This window comes from Perca flavescens, chromosome 13 (assembly GCF_004354835.1).
Source record: "Perca flavescens isolate YP-PL-M2 chromosome 13, PFLA_1.0, whole genome shotgun sequence".
Taxonomy (NCBI): Eukaryota; Metazoa; Chordata; class Actinopteri; order Perciformes; family Percidae; genus Perca; species Perca flavescens.
The window spans coordinates 28452581-28477347 of record NC_041343.1 but is presented as its reverse complement, the minus strand read 5'-3'; the positions used below and the strand labels follow the sequence as shown (position 1 = coordinate 28477347).

The following is a 24767-nucleotide window of genomic DNA, read 5'->3' as shown; positions in this document are numbered from 1 at the left end:
AGCATTAGCTTCATTTAGTATCAGGACCAGATTAGGACAGTCACTTAACTTTATGTTATCTTAAAAGAAGGATTAATCCTACCTATTGTAATATTAAATTCAACACTTTTATAACAGTAAAATAATGTAAAACAACTTTTTGTGTACTTTTGGCATTTATTTTGCATGAACATCCCAAAGCAGCACAACAGTCCGTCTTTTTCTACAGTCTTCATGGTCAGAACTGGTCACACGCCCGTCCCAAGATGGCGGCGGCAGAGACGAATGTCACAAGCCGGATGCGGTATATATATCCATGGACTATAATTAGCATGAGTAGCCTACCTCAAAATCTTACTTAAAGTACAATACTTGCAATACAATAATACTAGGTATTTATTTACACTCCACAGCTGAAGCTTAGTATTAACATGTTATCTAATTAGTTAATTTGTAGGCTATAAAAATCATAGAGTATGTGTAACTATTTCTTACTTTCCAGAGTTTCTTCACAGTTAAAGTTCCACATTTTCACAACAGTTTCAATCGGTGTACAGGCGTCTGGAGAAGTTATTTCTGGACATCACTGAACAAACTCAATATCTCTTTGACTTTTGTCCGAGCTGGGGGGCTCAGCACAGTAAAACTATCCCTCACTGTGAGTTAACTGCTTGCTTATTGACATTAAGGTTAATGTTCAGTGGTTGTGTCTGAGTCTAAATGCCAATCAGATTACAAAAAGTGTAGTGGTATCAGTTTTATTTATCTGAATCTGAAACAACTAGTTATTACCGTGATATTTGTTTCAATAGTTTCAGTTGTTTGCTCTTTTTACAAAGCTGAACACTGTTGCACTTCTGACATAGGTGATACTTTTTTTTTCATGAGTCAATGTTTAATGCGGCTGAGCCACACCTTTGATAAATTCTACTTTTTCAACCTTTGGCAGGAGAGATAGAAAATTGACCATGAGAGATGTGTGAGATTGACAAAGAAAACGTGACAGAGAGGCAGTGGTGGAGGAAGTGTTCAAGTACCGTAGGACAAATGTGAGGTACTTATACATTTTATGCTACTTTATACTTCTACATCTCAGAGGTCAATATTTTACTTTTTCCACTACTTTTGTCTGACAGCTTTAGTTACTTGTCAAATGACAGTTTTTCAGCCCCTTCCTGTCCTCCTTGTCCATGTCCTCCTTAAGCTAAATAAAGTCTTTAAAAAGCCTCTCGGATCAGCTGATAAAATGCATCGTCACAAAGCTGAAAACAGGGCTGTTTTTATGACACCATGAAAAGTTGACTTTTTAGAGATACTGGGATCTCACAAGACAGCAACGCTGCAAATGATGATCTTATAGAATATGATGCATTGCTGTAGATTATAGCCAACAGTATAAAAAAGGAGTAAAAAAATGAGCTCAATCTTCAACATCTACAGCAGTAAAATGCAACATTAATGCAGCAGGAATATTAATCCAGAAACATCAGATAGAAAACACTGACAGGAAACACTTTGAACATTTACTCTTCATACATTTAGCTGATAATACTTTTACTTAAGTAAGGTTTTGGATGAAAGACTTTCAGTGGAGTATTTTCACAGTGTAGTGACCGTGTTAGTACTTTTACTTCAGAAAAGGATCTGAATTTCTTCCAGTACTGTGTGTTTGTATAAACCTTGTTTCATTTGAGAGCAGATGGGTTAGTATGCATTTGTGTCTATATTCATGAGAGCTTTGTTGGACTGTTCATGCTGATAAGGTCTTTCTGACAGGGGCAAATAAACACAGAACACAGATAACAAGCAGATGCTGGTTAGACACACAGACACACACACACACACACACACACACACACACACAGCCATGATCCTGATGGGTCGCACTTTGTGTCTTCCTTCTCCAGCCACCGTCCAGGAGCTGTTTTCTGTGGCTCGAGACGCCAGCGTCATCCCTGATATTTCCTTGGATCCCGTCCTCACCACCTTCCTCTCGCTTGACTCTCCAGCCGCTCTGCAGCACCAATATGCCTTCTTACAGCGGAGCATGAGTGGGGAGCAGCGGGCTGCATTCGGCCTCAACTTGACTGGAGAGCTGGGAGGCAGCAGCAGGGTCACCTGTGGAGGAGTCGGGGTTGTTGCTCTGGCTCTGTCTGTACTTTTTGAGCAGGTTGCGCATCAAGTAGGTTTGTTCTGTCTATTGTTTGTATGGCATTAGATTTTGAATGCAGGACCTTTACTTGTAAGATTATTTTTTACACTGTAGTATTGGTACTTTTCTAGGATCATCTGAATACTTCTTCCACCACTAAGCATGACTGTCATATGATGTCATATGACAAAATCATATTTCCCTCTAGTTCCGTTGCATTATCCATGCTACAGAACTATGCTAGCTATGCAAAAGCGATTTTTAAGATAGATAATGGTAGGTGATTTGACACCAATAAGGCTACTATTAAAATATATTTTTGTATTGTAGGAGGAGATGAGGCTTGCTTAATCAGTTACTTCTAGTGAATCGCTTAAAACACATTTTTATAGACTTGCTTTATGTGATGTCTTTTTATCGTCTTTTTACCCTTTTTACCCTATCATGTGTACAAATTCATTTAATTTATTCATTTGTCGTTTTTACTGTCCTTAAAAGGTTTCCATCTTCTATTTTGGCTATTAATGATGTGACATACTGTATATATGACACATATATATGTGTGTCTTTTGATTTGTAGTGCTTTTTACTTCTTCTGTCAAAGCACTTTGTATTGTTTTTATACATATAAAGATGATTATTATTGTATCCCTGAGCACGATGCAAAAACCACTGAAACTGAAATGACTAATTCTAGATGTTCTGTTACCCCACCAGGTCCGAGCACAGAGATCCACAGAGGGGGACCCATCAGCTCAGAGATCCCGGGCTAAGAGGATTTTTGGTATCAGCAGTTCTTCACGAATCGGTTGGATCATCCACAGCTACCTCCGCCAGGTCCCCGGTGTTGCCAACAACGAGGAGAAGATGGCCGAGACCACGGAGCTCCACGACAACTGGCTGAAGCTTGAGCTGATTGACCATTATGAGAGGATGACCATGAAGAAGAGGATGAGTTCAGAGTCCATGCAGCAGTGGTTGGCAGGAGCTGCGTTCCATCTGCACATGAGGCTTCACCAGGTAAGGACAGACACAAAACAGTTAAAATGTATGTTTTTATTTCTGCTACAGCATCAATAACAATAACTGAAACATAACCTACATGTCCCCTGGAAAGATCAGCACCTAAAACAGAAACATTTCTATTTCTAGTCATTGTGTAATAGTTAATCAATATTGATGCAACAGAAGCAGAGATGTTGTACTTTTTTTTTACCACACCTTCTTCTTCCTGGTCATAACCTGACGCCTACATTTCCCATAATGCTACTTGAATAATTGTACAGTTCCCCTTTAAAAAAATAAGGGAAGGATTGAAAAAAATAGGATTTTCCTGCAGCTAATGCCACGTTCCTGTCATATCGGGGTGATCGTAACTATGAGTTTTCGACTTGTGAATATAATTTACGTCAATATCCAAGTTATAATTATAATTGGGAAACTCAGATATTTCCAACTTAATAACACTTAATAAAACAGAGGTGTCACAAAACCAGACAAATATGGAGGCTTCACATCAGCCAGCGACCGCCGTTCAATGCAATTAAACCTACTTTTAGTGAATATGGTGTTGTATTGCCAACACACACATTGTATTTTAACCCTGGCAAAACCAACTCTGTAATCATACAACTGTCTTGATAAGGTGAACAAAGTCATAAACATGGGAATTATTCCCATCTCTGACTACCATCCATCCCATCTGAAGTGACAAAAACAATTCAGGGAGTTTTCAGAGTTTGTGGTTATGGCAAATTGTTATGGTAAGGCAATTTAAATTTTGATTTAAACGCTTGGTTAAAGCAGCTATAATCAATATTTTTTTCATCACGGCAATGTGAAAACAATGTGACGATGTGAAAGGGGTCGCTCGTATTGATGAACCTACAGAGAATTAATCAGCTGAATCTGCAGCTGCTCTCGGCTTTACAGAGCTTCGTAGTGAGTTCCAGCTCATTGTTTATCTTTCCAGCTGCAACTTTACTGTTCTGGTTCACTCTCAGTGCTCTTGTAGCGTTGTCTCAGAGAAAAAGCTGTACAAAATTCACTGTACACTTCCACACAGTCAGAGAGTAGCTGCTGCACATAGCATTTAGCAGCTAAAGAGACAGATGTTTCCCTCAGGAGTTGGTGGAGACCAAAAACAGATAAACTAGAGAGAATATTGGACTGACTTTCATCAGGTAGACACCAACAAAAGGACTGAATGATCATGTTGCTCTGTAACTGCTGGATGTGGAAATAAGAATCTGTTAAAGGCAAATATGAATTGCATGCCTATAATGGAAGCAATGGAAGGTCTCCTGCATAAAGTCAGACATGCTAATACACGCCCAACCTCCACACCTTTACTTTTCAACCTCTTTCAATTGGCGCGGGATGATATAAATTGTGAGGTGATGTGATCTGAAAATCCTTTTTTTAATCTTATTCTAACAGGTTCGTCTGCATTCTGTACCTCTTGGATCAGCCGAGTCGCTGCGTCTGTCTTATAAGACGGCATTCGGTCGCCTGATTCAGGGCTACACAGCCTATCTGCACAGAAACATCCAGGAGACTCCAGGATCCAGAAACAGGACAACCGGTGGACTGGGACAAACAAACACATTTAGCAGAACCAATATGACCTGTTTAACTAATCACATTTTGAATAATAGCTTGGCTAATATCTCTACTGAGACTGCCACACCCAATTCAACGGCTGACATCAACAGAAGTTGTGAAACAGACACATCCAGTGAAGACTTTGGACGCAATGTGTCAAACAGAAGTGATGTGGTGAACAGAAAGACACTCAACAATATGTCTGCATATAGCAGCGATGATGGCGTTCAGGGTCTGTTGGTGATTGAGCCGTGCAGGAATGTGAGTCACAAAGTGCAGCATCACCCCTGTGAGTCTCCGGCCATACAACAAGCTTTGGTGACGCGTATAATGAACGCTCAGGACCTGGAGCGGAACAGAAACTTTTTCCAGTTCTCTGAGAAAGTTCTCCACAGCCTGCTTAGGCAGAGGGACGACTTTGAGCTGAAGACAAATTAGACAGAAATGAACCGTGGCTGTAACTAAAGTGCATTTAATCCTGTACTTTACTTAAAGGTGCAGTAGATAGGATTGTGAAGATCCAGGAAATGGTGCCAGAGGAGCTGGATTTGTTTTTAAATGACCTCCTTCATGTAGTTCTACTCGAACATAGGGTCAGATTGAGCGAATATGACAGAAAATTAGTTTTATAAGTCTTTCCTACTGCACCTTTAAGTTCAAATTTGAAATACTTGTACTTGAGTCTTTTCCTCTCGTGCTACTTTCTACTTCTACTCCGCTACATCTCAGAGTGAAAATACTTTTTACTCGCCCACATTTTATTGCAAAAAACATATGAAGTTTTTTTTTATTTTTATAAATTAAACAGTTTATACAAGTACAGCTAAAACCATTTTCTGAAAATGTATTGCCAACTACTAATCATTGTTTGTCTTTTTCAATGCAGAGAGGCCAAACATTTCATGGTTCCAGATGAAGATTTACTGATTTGTGTTTTAAAATTAATATTGTTAATGTATTAGTAATAATGTTGAGGTTTGGAGTGTTAGGTGTCACTTTGAACTCTGGGTAATTGTGATGCCATTTCTCACTATTTTCACAAACCATATTTTTACAAACCAAACAATCAATCAATTAATTCATCAGCAGATAGATACATACTGAAACTGTTCATTAGTTAATAGTTCAAAATGAGCTCCAGCTCAACCATCTCCAACAGTAAAATCCTGCTTATACATTAATGCTGACTGAGCAATAATAATCATCTAATGATATATATAAAACAGTCACAGGGGACTTTCTTTTACTACATTTTACTTACAGACTTTCATTGAAAGAACATTTTTAATGCAGAACTTTTACTGTAAAATATTTGTAACAATGTGGTATTAATACTTTTACTGCAGTAAAGCATCTGAATACTTCATCCACTGGAAAATGAATGGTGTGGGATTAAATATTTTATTGATCGTGTACAGCCACATGCTTTAATTCACTGTATTTCTGTTGCATAAACTGTAAACTAAACTATTTCTATCTAAAATCATGTCTAATGACAGTTAACTGAAGTAGTCCTCTTGTAATGCAAAACGCAGTGGTGTAGTAGAAAGAAATCATGCAGGTTTGTACAGAATAACATATCTCTTAGAAAAATATAATATATAAAATATAAGTTTACCATTTGATTTTGTTTACCATGTGAACACCTAAATAAAATAGTTTGAAGGCTCTGGTTTAATTAAACACTACATATTGATAAGGGAGTTCCCTGTTCTCATGGCAAACATCACACTATAGTGGTAGAAAGCCAATAGAAAGTCATATGTAAACGCATCTAGTGTCGCATTGCCAGACCTTACTGTTTGTGAACATAAATATGGTAGGCCTATATAAAATAATTAAATTACACAGATATTCAGAGCGCCCATAAATTGAATTCTTCAATATTCTTTGCTGACCCTTGGCATATTTTATGTTACTTTGTTTTTCCTTTGTTTATTCTCTTTCGCTTTTATGTATTTTCTCTCATGTATCTGGTTAAACACATAAGGAAAGTAGTCTTGTTTATATAGTCTCGCACTGCCTAGTCTGCCAGACCTTATGCTTATCCCTTGTGTTGACTTTGGGTCACATTGACCCGTTTTAAATTTGTGTTTTATATCAGAAAATATGGGACGTAGAAATAAGAGCTGAAAGTGTGTAGAATTTTTTTTTTACAATTTAAAAAGTTGGAAAAGGCAAAAACAAACTGTGAAAAAAATGCGTCAAAAGGTTTTTTCAAGGTTGACGGGAAGACAACACAAGGGTTAAATAACTGTAATGCTTACAGATAAAAATATATCAATAAAAAAAAGATTGGAAATGGCCGTGGGGGGCGGCATTCACGCATCGTTGCGTGACGCATCCCAAAACCCCATTTGAAGAAAGAAGAAGAAGAAGAGTTTTGAACCTCCCTCCCCTTTTTCATCTATGATGATGACACGCGGCGCAGCGTGAACAGTTTTAACTTCCGCACACTAATATGAACAGGACAAGCACAGACTACTGCTCGGCGTTCACGCAATAGTTATAACAAGGTACGTGTTGTCTAATTAAAATACTTAACTTGCACCATATATGTTTCTAACCTGGCTAACTAGCTAACTTATTAACCGGGTAAAGTTAACATTAGCAGCTGGTTGCGGCGCGGTAAAAACAAAGTGTCGTAGCGTTAATTAATTGCCATTTAACTAAAGCCACGTCATGAGAACATGATATAAAGTTAATATATTTCCAACACGGCGGTTTAATGAAACTAGCGCCCAACTTCGCACTGTACGAGAACTACTGAGGGGTTTAACAAAACTACGTAGGTTAGCTAATAGGCTAAAAAATGCTAACATCATAATAACCAATCAAGGAGCAGCGTTAGCTAAACGACGTCATTCCCGAGAGAAGAACTACATAACGTAACTTAAAATAATATAATCTTGCACCATTTTGTTGTAAGTCTACGCCTAATAATGTAGCATTGCTAATGTATAACGTTACACTATTTGCTGGTATGGTCCCTTTTATACATTGACTGCTGAAGCGCTCATTTTACACGACATTAAAGGTGAAAATATAACATAAATACAACTGTGACTCAGGTAAACGTTAGCCTGTCCCTTTCCGTCCATTGTTCAAACACACAAAAGCATGAGTAATGTAACCGTAATTAAGTCAAACTAGACAAAATTGAGCAATAAAGCTCAACAGACCGCCCACTCTAGTTCCGGAAGTGATTTTCCACATTCAATTGCTCCATTGAAGTTTCAGAAAATACTCGTATAACGAGTTTTAGGCTAAGCCTGGGACCAATCCAACCAGTGACCAGATCTGGCATGACCGTAAAACATTTCATTCCACACAAAAGAACATTTTGAAAATGAACGGCAAGAAAATGCAAGGGTACAAGACTGTGTACAAAACCATCGTAGTAATTAGTAATTTTCCTACATCTGTGTCAAGTGGGTTTCACCGCTGCCACACCCATAGAAATGCAAAGAAAGGCCATTCCCATTCAAATCAACATAGACTGGTCAGAGCAGTCAAGGAACGAGCAGTAACGTCACAAGGCATAGAGAGCCAGCCACTAAATGACTCAAATGTTAACAATTTAGTGATTTATCCGCACAAAGCGAATAACTATCGCCAGATGAGTGACAACTTGGTGCCGCTTGTTTTCTGTGACCGGTGTGGGATCATGGCAGAGCTAGCTACCTAATTGTCCGCTGGCTCGTTGGTTCCACTATATTTCCATGTTGCATTGGTTTAAAAAAAGGGCAAAACAGACACTCTGGAAAACGACTCATAAGCTGCATCGGCCTGCTCTCCTCCCAGCGAGCTGCGACACACTTTACGACCCCAGTGACCAAAAAATCACCATTTTTGTTTTGCAATTCTCAACAAAGTAAACGGAAGTACATAACCCTTGTGTTGTCCTTCGGGTCACTGGGACCCAAAGGACAACACAAGGGTTAACCAAATAACCACGTCCAACCTCAGTGTCCTTTCCTATCCATTTTATTTCTATGGCCACGCCTCGTTAGAAGATTAGCGGCAAGTGTGTCCTGTGAGAATCCCTTATCTCAACGCTTTTATAACTTTTCATGGTATCAGAATAACAGCCCTGTTTTCAGCTTTGTGACGATGCATTTTATCAGCTGATCCGAGAGGCTTTTTAAAGACTTTATTTATCTTAAGAAGTATCATCCTCAACACATGAAGGAACACTTCATCCTTCAGTTTATCACAAACATTCAACATCAACACATCTGGAGATACGTGGTTTTTACTGGATAGGAAGGGGATGTGAGAAGTAACTAAAGCAGACAAATGTAGTGGAGTTAAAAGTACACTTTACCTCTGAGATGTAGTGGAATAGAAATAAAGTAGCATAAAATTAAAATACTCAACTAGAAGTACATCTTCCACCTCTGGGGCTGTACTCAACATTCAGAACATTAATATAGTGGCAAACAAATATTTGCTATGTAATGATAAAGTAAAGTAATGGTTCAAATCAGCATGTTTCGCAGAACGGATTTCAGTAATTTATGCAAATGTTCTTACAGATTTGGACAAAATGTCAGACTCTAATTCTGACTGTGGTGACCGGGAAGACCGGATGAATTCTGTGAGTTATTAAACCAATAATCAAAATAAGAGCATTTAGCAAAGTATTGTTTTCTGTATAGTCTTAATGTCTCTAATTGTTTTTTTTTGTTTTTTTCCCCTCAGCAAATATTTTCCAAAAATGCTACAATTGTCGCCCTCCGTCCATCAGGTAAGATATTTAAAGGCACCCTATTATGCTTTTCTGTACTTTCTTAAACGTAAAATACAAATAATGAGGTAAACGTATTTAAGAGAAATCACCGTGAGCTAAAACGTTCAGATTTCCAACTGTTCTGAACGCTCCGGTTTCAACCGTTTTCCGGCCTTTTATGATTGTTCATCTGGAAGGAATTACTGGAATTTTATTAAGCTACTGCAGTGTTAACATTTTTGCATGTAGCTACATGCTAACAGCAGTAAAAGATGTAATCTTGGCGACTTGATGAATTAATAGATTAAAATGTACTCCGTTCTGCCTTTCTGCTGCTTATTATTCTGCTAAAATACAACAGATTACTCTTTGAATTTAAAACAAAGCAAAAGCAAGTGTAGCCATGATGTGCTTTGTCAATTAAATCTGTTTTTATTTGCCAAATGTTAACCGTTCAGCAGATAAAATACCTGATTACCTGGAGCCAAAATGTTAGCAGCTTAACCCTAACAATCCAGTTAGCTCCAGTTATCTCCGTTATAAAGATATGGAGCGGAGGAGACTGCCGCGGACAAGGACAACCAGACTGATAAATTACTTTCGGGGAGCTTTCACAGCGGTGTGGCCTCGGTGTTTACTGCAGTTTTATTAGTACAGTTAATCCCACGGCAGAACCCCCAGCAGCATGCTACTACCAACGATGGACTCTGGGTCATGCACGCGGCGCAAGACTTCACGAGGGGCAGGGGCTGGAGGCCGCTGGTCTGTATGCGCTGTAAAAAATAGAGGTTGACCGATAGTGGATTTTACCGATAGCTAGGTTGGGCCGTATTTGCAGATAACCGATTAATTGACCGATAGTATTTAGAATTGATACTGGATAAAAACAAACCTGACACTCAAAGTAAAACAGTGCTGAACTTTATTATAAAAAATAAAAAAACTGTATTGAACCATGAAGACATGCTAAATGAAATAAATATTGAAGTCAATAAAAGACATTCATTCAAACTGAAACAAAACGTAATAAATAACAAATAAAAACAGTTAAACTGTCGGTTTAGAGCGGTAACAGACGATCTCTGACCTGGAGGGATCTATCTTTCCCACTATACTCGTTATCGCTTGGATGTCCATATAAGGCGTAATGTGTGACGGACCTTCCTTTCCCATTGGTTGAAAACATAAACAAAGGCATCATGGGAGATTACCTTGTCGGTAGCACCTACTATCTATGGGTAGCACGGAGTTAGCGGCAGAAATGACCGAAAACGTGATGAATTATGGACATCAGGTGGATAAATCTTGGATGTAACAGTTTTGGATTTAATGCTCAACAACCCTGAAAAAAGGCACAAGTTCCAGGCTGGATAGAAGATCACCTGTAAAGGCTAGAAAGACCCTCTAGAGGCCAGCAGACCCTTCTCAGCTCTCGTGTACCGTGTAATGAATGACAGCGCACGCTTTTCAGCCGCTCCGGCAACGGGACGCAACCAGGAAAAACTATCGGTGTGGATTTTTGCCGATAACGATAGTTCCACCAATCAACTATCGGTGCCGAATAATCGGTCTACCTCTAGTAAAAAATAGACTGTTTGGAGAAAAAAATGTATTCAGATTTTATCTACCTGGGCGATGCGCCCACGTAGAACCTGTGTATGGGAAACACTGCTGAATATTTGGCGGTGGAGATAGGGAGTTCTCTATGCAGCTCTCAAGCAAAACTAAGTGTATTTTCTGCGTGTTTGTGTTTTTTAGATGAGGTGTTTGACCGATGGAGTCGTATTGCTGTTGAAACCAGAAGAGATGCTGGGGAGCGAATGAGAGTTTGTGCCTTCTGGCTTCCCATCCTGTTGCAATGGGAAGAGTCCAGCATTACTGCCTGCTGGGCTTCAGAAATAGGCCTGATAAACTCAAACTCAAAGTAAGTAAAGTTATGATTGGAATTTGAATTTATTTTTTTAACCCCCAGTTATTACAACTTTCAGTCTTCAATGTTTAACCCTTCTGTTGTTCTGTCTCCTTCTAGGGACGGTGATCTAACGCTGAAGCAGCTGTCGAGGATCGAAACGTTGGAAGCAATCCTCAGTGCCTTGGAGAGAGGAACTGTAAGTTTACTTTTTTGGTATGTCAGCCTAATCCAGGAACTAAGGAACCAGATGAATTTAAACAAATAACTAAGATTGTTTTTTTGGGAGATAAGCTACTCTATTTAGCCCTGTAGAGAATGACACAAGATTTGGTTTGACTAAATCTAGCAGACTGCCGTTGATATTTTGACACTAAACTGCTTGTTTGTTCTCTGTCCCAGGTGAAAAAGAACCAAACAAAGCAGGTTATCTCCATAAGTAACAAGTTTAACTTGGTAAGTCTGCAAAATAGTAATTATGTGTGGTGAATATGCAAAAGGTTTACAACAAATGGAGTAAAAGCAAATGTATTTAAAACAATGGCAAAGGGCCTTTCTAGCTTTTGGTTAGTAATAATTATCTCCATTTGTTTATTTATACATCATAAAACCAATTCTAAAAGACAGGAAGCATATTTAAAGATGCTAAAACTTAGTGTCAAAAATACAGTTGAATAAATGCCTACAGGTACTATCATTGCCTACGTTAACGGTCAATAGAGATGTAGTTAAATGGTTCTCTATTTGACGCATTTACCTGACTTTGTACCATCAGCGTTCACAAGAGGTTTTGGATGATGCGCTACATTGGTTGGAGCGTACAGGAGAACCTGGTATTCGCCATTGCGTCATGGATCTCGGCCATACACACACCTGCTTCCAAGCCCTGCACCTTATCTTTACAGAGTGTAAGACACAAAACCATTCAACAATGCATCTCTGGTATTTTGCTCGGTTTTATCGACAATTCTGGTAATTCATATAAAGAGGAAAAACAAATTTTTGGGGGGCATTTAGTGGATTTCGGGGTCAGTTTTGTATTCTAAACTCAAATAAATCTCATTGTACAGCACATAAATATGAAGTGTTTGATCATGTGTGCGAACCCTGAAGCTGGTTAGTGCTTGTATGTTGATAGTAAACACACACTCCTTTTTATTTTCAATCAGTTGCAAAGTATATTCATGAAATGGGTACCAACTTGGAGAAGACGATGAAGTCACTAATGGCTCGACCGCAGGAGTATCAGCTAGAGGTAAGACACTTGACAACGTGATGTGATATAAGTAGTGGGGGGGGGGGGGGGGGAATCGATACAGCATAGTATCGCAATATTTTCTGTGGCAATACTGTATCGATTCACAGACGCCAAGTATCGATCTTGTATTATACATGTTTGTCTGCTTGACTATCTGATTTTGCAGCAACACAATTGAAGTGAGATGAACAGAGAAATGTATCTTTTTAGATAAAGCAGATGTTTACAAAGTTTCCTTTTGGGGACATAATTTGAAGTTGGAAAAAAGTTAATGAATTGCATTATATATCGCAGAATATTGCAATATATCGCAGAATATTGCAATATGTTTAAAATCGCAATAATATCGTGACATAGGTATCGTGATGATATCGTATCGTAAGGTCTCTGGTGATTCCCACCCCTAATAACTAGACGTTTTTTTTTACTGGGAAATCATTTACAAATATCTGATAGTAACTGCACATGGTTTGAACATTAAGACATGGAGTAACTATGTGAAACATTTTTCACTGTACACCTAAGTATTTGCAATATTTTAAAGTGATAAATGCACACAACGTCTAGCATCTGTAATCACAATAAAACCTAAAGTCACAGTCAAACAGCTGTTTTAACGTCTTTCACGTTCAGTAATGTGACATAAATCCACAATACGGAGCTGTAGCTGTTGGCCTCCACCCATACCTCCCTCGTATTCATTGTTGGATCAGGAGGAAGAGGAAGAGGGAAAAGTCAACAAAGTTTTTGCCAAGAGCAATAGTTTTTTGGCATCCAGACATGCAGTTCCTGCAATGATATCGCTGTATGCGGCACCAAATTCAAGAGGAGTTGTCAAAAGTACTTAAAAATATTCAAATGATTATTTATTTTTTGACATATGGATGTTTCTTCTGGACCACCCGAGGAGGACAGGCTTTGATCCAGTCTGTTTATCTTACTTGTTAGCTATTATTGAGTTGAAATGTGTACCATGTACCTCATATGTCCATGCACCACACTGCCAGTTGATCTAGAGCATTTGCTGTTATTTCTTAGATGGTCTCGCTTTGCCAGACCTTCCTTTGCAGCACTGTGGAGGAAGGTCCACACAGCATTCCAGGATGGGAGACAAACGTGCTCTGAGGGGTGTTGCACAAAACCAGGATAAGGGATTAAGCCTGGATATTCCAGTTATCCTGGATGGATTTAACCTAGATTTGGTTGCACAAAAGCAGAGTTACCATGGAGATTTATTCTGGGCTGTTAGCCTGCTCCTGACCAGGCTAACAGCCAATGTTTGGTAAACCGTTATGATGCGGTTTGCAAGGCTCCATTTTTCATATAACAACAACAACAACAATACCCTAGTACATAGAGCAAGAGGGATTCAGTGAAGCTGTATGAATTTGGACACAACCTACAGATCAAATGTTTGATTTTATTTTTTTCTCCCATGTTTGTCCTTAAATGTGGGAATAAAACATTTGGTGTGTTGTATTCCTTATCCAGAAAAGTGAAGAAATGAAGAAGAAAGGAAATGAGTTCTTTCAGAAAAAGCAGTATGAAGATGCTGTGAAGTTTTACTCCAAAGCCATCAAATATTAGTGAGTAATATTTTAATATTATCTTTAAAAGATTTTATCAGATATGATTAATCTGTGTTCTATCAGTACACGTAATACATTTAAAGGTCCAGTGTGTGTAATGTGTTTAGTTGTTCATTATCAAAATCTGTGTTGCCTGTTCACAAACGTTTTCATGAATATTTACCTCCCACCATCAATTCCAAGTATTCCTTTTGGCTTGAAATTTTACATTTGCATGAACTCATGGATGTATTAAGAGAAACGGGGTAGACGCTCCATATTCATGTGCCATCTTGAAATGCGTTAGCCGGTAAGGGACATACAGGACATACTGCTCCGCCTTTCGTTGTTTCTCTGTCACATGAAAAACTCACAGGTGCTGCTAATGCTGCTTACGGGTATCGTAGCTTCCCGGCCCCGGCTAGTTTGAAGAAAGAAATTTGGAGGATCACACTTATTCAAAATCCAAATTTCAGGAACAGAAGTCTTCTTCTTCTGCACAGCTTCAGCAGCATCCTCAGACAGACACATGGACAGAAATGTGTGCAGGCGTCCCGAGTTACACTCTAGACAGCATAACCCAAACTTGGAGCTTCAGTTTACATTGACGGCTGGCTCAGGTCGGGTTGGCACATAATAAACAGAGTGCCCGTCGTGTTTTGTTTGGGCTTAGTTACTACACTCTAATTCAGACAGAAATATGCGGCCCAAGCTGTTTACTCTCACTGTCACCACTCTCATGCGCTGGTTCACACTGTTCTGCCGTAGAACGTCAGCCATGCTGCCAGGTAGCTTATATGACGCCCCTGGTGCTGTTAATGTATATTTACGTTTAAAAGTCTAGAACTCAAATATAGATGCCCCATCTATTTAGAGGCATTTCCAGAAATGTCTTATATTCAGGCCTATACAGTATTATGGCCCTGTCTTTGTGAAGCTTAAGTAATTCTGTTATTCTGTCTTATTAATTAAAGGTCCCATGACATGGTGCTCTTTGGATGCTTTTATATACGCCTTAGTGGTCCCCTAATACTGTATCTGAAGTCTCTTTTATATAGACCTTAGTGGTCCCCTAATACTGTATGTATAATATCTGAAGTCTCTTTTATATAGACCTTAGTGGTCCCCTAATACTGTATCTGAAGTCTCTTTCCCGAAAGTCAGCCTTGGTGCAGAATTACAGCCACTAGAGCCAGTCCCACAATGAGCTTTCCTTTTGTAGTGTAGACACATATAGCCGACGGCCGACCGTTGACCGAAAACCCCGTCGATATGATCAGTTGCGTCCCCGAGGTCCAAAAAACTGCCACAGAACAGACCAAAAAGACGAGACGTAATACGCCTCCATAACAGCAGGCGGCACTCATTTCTTACTGAGATGTTTTTTAAAAATGCCTGATTTAATGAAAACATTTTCTAGTATTTTAACATAAGTTTCACAAAGACAGGATTCATTGCAGGGCAGTTGTGTTAGTTATATAAGTGTAACTAATTGGCAGATCTGTGTGCTTTTTTTTAAAACTATAATTTATTTCTTCTCCCTCCAGCCCTGACAACCACATAATTTATGGAAACCGAGCCCTATGCTATATCCGGTCTAAGAAATATCTGTAAGTACCATTTGTTCCTTTTTATTTAATACTTTATCCACACTATAGTATACTTTATTATATACTATTCTGGTGTACAGTGTTTGAGTTATAGTTGGTGGTATCATATTACTCGGTACTGAACTTTGCTGCTGCTTACCTCACACTGTCTGTTTGCACTAATATTTCAAGTAGATCTCTATTTGTGGTTACTGTTTGCATTAGGGGTGGGACAAAAACCAATACCGCAATTCATCGTTGTCCATCATGCAATATGAGAATCAATACGCTGGTGCCAAAAATCTATATTTTAATTAATAAAACTAGTACAGTGATCGGTTTATTAGATAGTTATAGTACTCTAAATAGATTTCCCTGCTCCCCGCGTCACTACTTCAAGGCTTCTCGAGGTAGCGCTCAACACATGAATGAGGGAAACTTAAACATAAGTTAACTGGCCAGTCAGTCAAAAAATGCGTCATGAAGAGGTAAAAAACATAAAAGTCACACTGGACTATAAGTCGCATTTATTTAGAAATTTATTTCACAAAATCCAAGGCCAAGAAGAGACATTTAATCTGGAAAGGCAAGTTATTCAACTAGACAACAGAACATAGAACAACAGGCTGAATAGGTGTCCGGTATGTTAACGTAACACATTAACAGTTCTTCAACTATACAATAGCACACAGAACTACCAGGGCGTGGAGACGTAACTGCACCGTTGACGAGCCCCTCCCGGCAGCACGTTGTTCAAGCACCCATCTGTGGACTCGTTCCTCCACCTCTGGCCATCTTGCTTTCTTTGTTTTCTTCATTGCAGTAAGAGTCAGCTTTTCGCCAGTCCCTCACAAGTTTCTCTCTCATTCCAAACTTTCTTTCTGCTGCTCGATTACCGTTTTCGGCTGCATATTTTACTACCTGCAGTTTGAAATCTGCAGAATAGGATTTTCTTTTCTTTCTCAGTTGTCTTTAGGAGCAGCATATAGTTGTCACAAGCCTAGAGTGCCATCTCGCGGCTATAGACGGTAATGTTTTCAGTATGAATTAACATTTAAAAACATGTTAAATTATATATATTTTGATATATAAGTCTCACCTGACCAAGTCGCAGGACCAGCCAAACTATGAATAAAAGTGCGACTTATAGTCCGGAAAATGCGGTAATCGGTATCATGATGTACCCTGTGGTTCCCACCCCTAGTTTGTATACTGCTTGCATTGCAATTGTGAGTCTAATTGCTCTTTTATTGGTTCTATTTTTATTCTATTAACTTTTGGTTTTTACAGAAAAGCGGTTAATGATGGAAAACGTGCTACGCTGATAAAACCACGCTGGACAAAGGTACTAATCGCTTTTATGATCCGGTTACATTAATGTAGGCCATGTAACGCGGAGAAATTTGTGCAACGTGTATTACACAGACGTTAAGGATGTCCTGAGTCAAACGGCAGTGTCCGTACTAATGCGGAGAGGAGGTAACTTCAGTATGGTTAAGTTCAGATTCAGTACGTTTCACACCCCAATAGGCTGTTCATCAGCTACAGAGGTATCAAACAGACACAGGTGTCATGTCACTGAATTGAGTTTTTTTTTTGCATTGGATTGTTTCCTTTATGACAGCTTTTCGTTTCTGTAATTTGTATATTTTGCCGTAAGTTAACATTGTTGATATCGGGTGATGACTCAGAAATGATGTTGGGAGACCTCAAAGATGACGACCAGTCCGATGGATACAAATCAAATGCAGCTTTATTTACACAGTGAACAAACACTCATGACAATGAGACAACCGTGAGCATACAAACGTGTCTGCTCAAGTGTGACCAACCTGTACATCAAAATGGATCCCTTTTTTTAAACTCTTTTTGTGCTCACACAGCTTAAGATATCTATTTCAGTTGGAACAGTTTAGTCTTAAACTGAACCTTTTATGGCAGATGCTTCTAATAGATTCTCACATTCTTGGCTCCAATTCCTCTGTGTGAAAGTTGTACCCAAAATCATAATAGATTTACACATTCTAATCTATTCCTGTGGGTGAAGGTTGTCCCCAGACTAACCTTCTTGTGTAGTACCCTACATACAAGATATAAAATACATTTGAAACCTGTAGGCTGAAATATCCAACCTATCAATTGTGAATGCTAATTAGGTCTTCCTGGCGACTGATATATACACTACTGTTCAAAAGTGTTGAATTAGCTGATGTTTTTCTTCTTTTCTTCAATATTACCCCCCTCAAAAATAGGTAATTGAGCACTGTAGTGGTTATGATCATATCAGTGATTATGTAACTACATGCCTCTTTATCTTATGTGCTAGCACCGATTCGGCTCGTTTGTTTTGCTATCTGCGGTACTCATATACATATAGCAATCAAGGTTAACGTAAAACTTGCCCGGAGTTCTCTTTTTAAAGGCAGAAAAGTTCAACAAAAAATCTTTCAAAAACAAAATTCACCTTTTTAATAAAAGGAAAAAAAAAAAAAAAAGTTGTGTCCCCAAAAGAAGAATTAAATGATTCAAACTTCCCCACAGTTAAGAATATTGTCTAAATCTTGCCTCCACTCATCCATACAAAACATAAGAAACAAATATTATGATGAATAATTGCTGTGTTTTTCATGTAGGCCTACATTAGTGTGCATTATAAATATCAGAGCAGACTATGTTGGCAAATAACATTAAAGGAATTGGACTGGACATCACTAACAGAATAAGGACATGTTTTATTTATGTAGCGGATTCATATTGAGCAGTATGTCTGAAGTCACAACAGGAACTGTACTGCCTGCTGCTGCTGTTGACACCAACTGAACTTCATGCCAATCAAACAATTATTTTGAGTTAGAAGTTAATGAATGTTTCTGTTTGCAGGGTCACTACCGCTACTGTGAGGCTTTGTTCTCCTTGGGAGAGTTCGGAAAGGCAATTGAAGCCAATATTTCAGCCCAGAGTCTTTGTAGAGACAACCACGAGGGGATCAAAGACCTGGAACAGCAACAGCAGAAATTCTTCAATGAAATGCCCGAACCCAAAGGTATTTTCACTGCACTCATGTTATGCTAACAGCAGCACCCTAAATCCCATTATTATCTGAAACAACTAGTGCAGGGAAGAGCTAGAGTTTCCTGTAGATTTAAAACCCATTTGTAACTGGTTCACACATAAAACATAAATTACACGGTTTACTAGGCAGATTTACACTGTCAGTAAGCAGCCTCTATACTGAAGGAAGTCCACATCTTCTCATTTTGATACAGTTCAAAAATCAAAGGTGGACAAAAAGTAAAGAAAAGCAGGAATATTAATAAACAACTATACATCTTGCAGTGTTGTAGGTATTTTTTCCATTTGAAGTTGGAGTGTGTCTTTTAGAACTGTATTTTTTGCTTGTCGTGGAGGACAAAAATAACTAGTTGATATTTAATCTGGGTGAAATCATCCCTTCAACTTTTGCTGTTGCTCATAAACGAAAGCTGTGTTTCTGTGCTTTGATTTCAGTTGTATACCCTAAGAAAAACCACATTAAAAGGTATGTGTGCTACCTTATACATGTTATAAAAACTTGATTAATAAATGCTGTTAAACGTCTCGATGATTTAGCTTTTGTTTTTTTACAGATCGGAGAGCATTAACAGAGCACGGGTAGTGGAGCCACAACATTTTGTGAAAACTTCTAAAAAGATTGATCCTCTTCCACAGAATAAAGTTAGTAAACTTTTTTTCTTGTTTAATTAACAGATGGTGTCACTATTGCATCAGTTTATTTTTTTTAAGAGTTTAGTCTAGATCGGAAATGTCTAATCGTTAAATTGATCAAAATAATTAACTAATTATTTTGAGAATCGGTTAAGCCATTTCTTAAGGCTTATTTTTTTCTTATTTCCAGCCCCTCAATTTTGAGGATTTGCTGTTTTTCTTTCTTGTGTGATAGTAAAAACAAATAAGGAAATCGGAAGATAAAAAATTGAATTTTAAAATGACAAATTGATATTGTAAAATGGCAATTTCAAAATAAAAAGTGAAGTTTAAAATCCAGCTTAAATCTTAAATACAGTGGGGGAAATAAGTATTTGACCCCTTGCTGATTTTGCAGGTTTGCCCACTTGCAAAGAATGCAAAAATCTACAATTTTAATCATATGTACATTCTAACAGTGAAAGACAGAATCCCAAAGAAAATTCGAGAAAATCACATCATATGAATTTATTAAAATTGATAACCATCTGATGAGGAAAAACAAGTATTTGACCCCCTGGACAAACAGCATGTTAATATTTTGTAGAAAAGCCATTATTGGCCAGCACAGATGTCAAACGGTTTTTATAGTTGGTGACAAGGTTTGTGCACATTTCGGCAGGGATGTTGGCCCACTCCTCCCTGCAGACAGCCTCCAAATCATTCAGGTTCCGAGGGTGTCGCCTGGCAACTCGAATTTTAAGCTCCCTCCAAAGATTTTCAATCGGATTCAGGTCTGGAGACTGGCTAGGCCACTCCAGAACCTTGATGTGCTTCTTCTTCAGCCACTCTTTTGTTGCTTTGGCGGTGTGCTTAGGGTCGTTGTCGTGCTGAAACACCCATCCTCGACCCATCTTCAGCTCTCTCACTGAGGGAAGGAGATGTCGGTCCAGAATTCCACGATACATGGCCCCGCCCATCCTCCCCTCAATACGATGGAGTTGTCCCGTCCCTTGGCTGAAAAGCACCCCCAAAGCATGATGTTGCCACCACCATGCTTGACGGTGGGGATGGTGTTCTTTGGGTTGTACTCGGTGTTCTTTGCCCTCCAAACACGACGAGTTGAGTTGAGGCCAAAAAGTTCTATTTTGGTCTCATCTGACCACATCACCTTCTTCCAGGCCTCTTCTGAGTCGTCCAGGTGGTGAATGGCGAACTTCATGCGGGCCTGTACATGTTTCTTCTTGAGCAGGGGGACCTTGCGTGCGCTGCAGGATTTCAATCCATGACGGCGTAGTGTGTTACCAACCGTTTCTTTTGTAACTGTGGTCCCAGCTGCCTTCAGTTGATTCATCAGTTCCCCCTTGTAGTTTTGGGATGATTCCTCACTGTTCGCATGATCAGGGACACCCCACGAGGCAAGATCTTGTGTGGAGGCCCAGACCGAGGGAGGTTGGCGGTGGTGTGGTGCTTCTTCCATTTCCTGATAACTGCACCGACAGTTGATCTTTTCTCTCCAAGTTGCTTTCCGATTCTCTTGTAGCCCATCCCAGCCTTGTGCAGATCAACAATCTTGTCCCTGATGTCCGTAGAAAGCTCTTTGGTCTTGCCCATGGTGGTGATGTTGGATGCTGGTTGTTTGGGTGTTGACAGGTGTCTTTTATATAGGTAACGAGGTGAGGCAGGTGTATTTAATGTAGATAATTGGTTCGGATTGGGGCTGTGTCTTAAAGAAAGACTAACTGGCTTGTAGGAGCCAGAATACTTGCTGTTTGTCCAGGGGGTCAAATACTTGTTTTTCCTCATCAGATGGTTATCAATTTTAATAAATTCATATGATGTGATTTTCTTTGGGATTCTGTCTTTCACTGTTAGAATGTACATATGATTAAAATTGTAGATTTTTGCATTCTTTGTAAGTGGGCAAACCTGCAAAATCAGCAAGGGGTCAAATACTTATTTCCCCCACTGTATAACGGCTCAAGTTGTCATTCATAGGAAAAGCGATCGTCTGTGTGCGTGAGAAGTTAATTACTAAGAGATAAAGTTTTTTTTTTTTTTTTTTTCATTCAAGCATTTACATTTAAGTTTTTCTATTTCAGGATTTTAGATTTCACTTATCAATTTGTCATTTCCACATAAAATTTTGTTTTAAACATTTATACTGTAGTACTAAAATATATAGATGTATTTTGTTTGCCCTTTTTTTTTTTTTTTTTTTTTTTTTTTTGTCTCTTTTTTAAAATTTTAATTCTGGGTAAATGATCCTGCATACCAAACCAAATAAATCGAGAACATGATCTTGAATAAACAGATCATGAAAACAATCATTAGTTTCACCCATCAGATTTGTCAGTGTGAAACACTAGCTTTAGAATATAATTCACATGTAAAAGACACATCAGTGCATTCAATGAGTTTTATGCACTGTGTTTGTTTACCCGAAGTATTTTTCTCGCAAGCCAATCAGAGCAGACTAGGCTTTTCAGGAGGGGGGCTGAAAGAGACAGGCGCTAAAATGAAGCGTTTCAGACAGAGTGAATACAGGTATATTCAGACAGACAGACAGTATTTTTTTTTTTTTTTTTTTTGGGAGATTAAAGCATATAAACATGTTGTAGTAGAAACCCCAAATACAAGTGTGAACCTGTAAATGAGCATAATATGTCTTGACAGGTCTACGACGTTAAATTGGAAAAGCAACAAGGTGAGTTTGTTTCAACGCCTTCTGACACACCTGACACAAGCTGAATATAACTTGTATTAGGGTGTACACAGTATGTTGCCCATATCCTAAACTACACATTGATTGATTTTGAAGGTGCTCTGTGGAGTTTTGTTGACTTCAATTTTTTTATACCCCCCAAAAATGGACTCATGTTCATGACAGTTAATGATTTCATGGCTAATAATTTCTCTCTCCAGTGAAAAATGAAAGGACTGTACAGTCAGATGACAGTACTAAAAACTCAAAACCATCAAAAAGGTTAGTGGACTATTAATGCTTTTAGAAAAGATGCCACTTCTTAAAACATCTTCTTATATAAGGAATAGAACAACCTATAACCCTGCTTTCATGACAAACGCACATTTCTTTGAATAACGGTGAATAATGGCTATTCACCGCTTACTTAAAGTGTCATTCCCCCTGTTGCCTCCGCACGCTAGTTATAAGCGCATTATAACAGTTGCTGATAAAAAGCGCAATAGTGTTATTAGATTATATGTAATAATACAAAGGGTAAAGCCTTTTGAGTTGGATAGGCAAGGAAACTCCTAAATTAGTTTTCTCCCCAGCCAGCTAAGAGTCTGGTTTTGTTGAACTTGCTTCGTAGTACCCTTTGGTATCACTAACATGTTTTTCACTTAGAACAAAGACACTCTTGTAGCCTTATTACTTGTATATTCCATAAATCTAACTATAATAGATGTGTCTGCATTAATTCGGTGCAGTTTTTGTTTCTGCTGTGGGTCCGACCAACACGCGTGTTGAAATAAATCCGCTTTTAATAAGGATCAACATTGTGGTCTGTTCTATAGATTTCATCTCATCCAAAATCAAAGAATCTCCCTTTCAGACTATATAGCTGATTAACAATTCTGTGCTTCCAGTGAGCTTTCTTCAAAGAATGGGAAAGGAGAGTGCAGCACTCCAACAAAGAAGAAATCTAAGAACAGAAATCAGCCTGAAGATGAGGTAAGACTCTGCATCTAATTTTAGGTTGGGAGCTCGGCTTCATGCAACATGTTGAATCTGTCTTTAGTCATGGGTGTGGTGTTTAATATTGTAAAGCTTTTCCAGCACACTGTGTATCAAAGAACCCTCTGTAGAGATGATCATATCAGTCTCTCTCACACTTGCTGGATGGTGATGTACTGTGTTAAAAGATTGTATTAAATAGTATCTTACAACTTTTGTTAAAAAGTTAACAGTATCATTAAATGAAATGACTGACTGGCTCTGTGCTTTGTTTCATCTGTTCAGAACCAGAAACTGGATGTGTGTGAAGAGTTGAGATCGTTGGTGCAGGACGGACACACTGCTCTGGCCGACCTCCGCAGCCACAATGCAGAGCAGGCCTTCAGGAAGGCATTGGCTATACTGGGAAACAGCTCACCCAAGGTAATCCTTTCACTGATGTACAAACCAATGCTAAAGTTCTAGCACTTAACACTGTCAACATTGTGTGAGTAGATTAAGAGAATTGTCATGTTTTTGATTGTTGTAGTAGTTATGTAGATATGTATTGTAAAATTAAAAATTATGCAGTATGGGTGTAACTGTACACAGGAGTCACGGTTCTGTGCATACCTCAGTTTAGGAGTCACGGTTCAGTTCAAGTTTGGCACAGTGGGGAAAAAACAAGCATGGGTGGCTTTGTAATTAATGAAACACTAAATAACAGCATTCACTACAAATAAAAAAAACTCGCAGCTGAGAAAACGCTTTCATAAATGTCCTCAATTAACTGCTTTATTTCTAGCTGGCGACCTTTTTTTTGCAATTCATCCCCTCATTCTACACTTTCAACTATCAAATACAAAAAGAATGCCTCACATTTAGTAAAAGGCCTGTGAATTTATTCTACTGTTGCAAAGACATAATTAATTTTCCTTTTGCTTTCTCAGGAACTTGGACTTTCTACGCTGGATGTACTTTTGTTGCCGTATGGCCGCGCTACAGCCCTAACAGAAATCGGCCAGCCTGAGGTAACTCATAGATTAATGTAGATTTGTTAGCCCTGAATGGCAACGGCTATCGAGTTAGACCACTTCATGATGTCCATGTCTTAGCCTCTACCTAGATAGAAGAGGAGATAAACCTTATTGAGTCCCACCCGGGGGAGATTCGTTTGTTGCAGCAGCACAAAGACAGAATAAATACAGATAAATAGGGAAGTAAAAGAGAAATAATAAGGGGTACATAAAACTAAAATAAGAATTGAATAAAAAAATAGAAACTATACAAGAACATATGGAAAAAAAATAACCAGGTAGGGGGACAATAGTGTGATTAATAGCAGCAGAGTCTCCAAACTAATATATGACCACTTTTTCTCCAGTATTTTCTTTCTTCTTGATGTGGCGGCATTTTGCTTTGATTAAAAACTGAGGCGAACATTAAGAATAGTAAGTTAATTTCCCATGATGCTTTGTTAAACACAGGAACTTAGAGAAGCACAAACCCTTCTGGAGAAGATTAAATCATTTGAGGAGAGGACGTTTCAGTGTCTGGTTTACTACGCCATCGGGAGGGTGCATCTCAAAGAGAACAGGTACGATGGCTTTTAC

The 24767-nt window shown here is 38.7% G+C and overlaps 1 protein-coding gene across 1 annotated transcript in view; it reads left to right on the top strand.

Annotated features, from left to right (window-relative positions):
• Positions 1-7118: 7118 nt before the first annotated feature.
• The window catches only part of ttc3 (tetratricopeptide repeat domain 3), a 33104-nt gene continuing 15455 nt past the window's right edge, over positions 7119-24767 (top strand). The window contains exons 1-20 of the mRNA XM_028595619.1: positions 7119-7251; positions 9274-9335; positions 9440-9485; positions 11226-11391; positions 11497-11575; positions 11779-11832; positions 12152-12284; positions 12546-12631; positions 14126-14220; positions 15750-15812; positions 17082-17136; positions 18672-18834; positions 19299-19329; positions 19418-19505; positions 22152-22182; positions 22401-22461; positions 23088-23172; positions 23461-23598; positions 24105-24185; positions 24642-24751. Of these exons, the coding sequence (XP_028451420.1) occupies positions 9285-9335; positions 9440-9485; positions 11226-11391; positions 11497-11575; positions 11779-11832; positions 12152-12284; positions 12546-12631; positions 14126-14220; positions 15750-15812; positions 17082-17136; positions 18672-18834; positions 19299-19329; positions 19418-19505; positions 22152-22182; positions 22401-22461; positions 23088-23172; positions 23461-23598; positions 24105-24185; positions 24642-24751 (1616 nt within the window). The 5' untranslated portion in view covers positions 7119-7251; positions 9274-9284. The remainder of the gene's footprint in view (positions 7252-9273; positions 9336-9439; positions 9486-11225; positions 11392-11496; positions 11576-11778; positions 11833-12151; positions 12285-12545; positions 12632-14125; positions 14221-15749; positions 15813-17081; positions 17137-18671; positions 18835-19298; positions 19330-19417; positions 19506-22151; positions 22183-22400; positions 22462-23087; positions 23173-23460; positions 23599-24104; positions 24186-24641; positions 24752-24767) is intronic.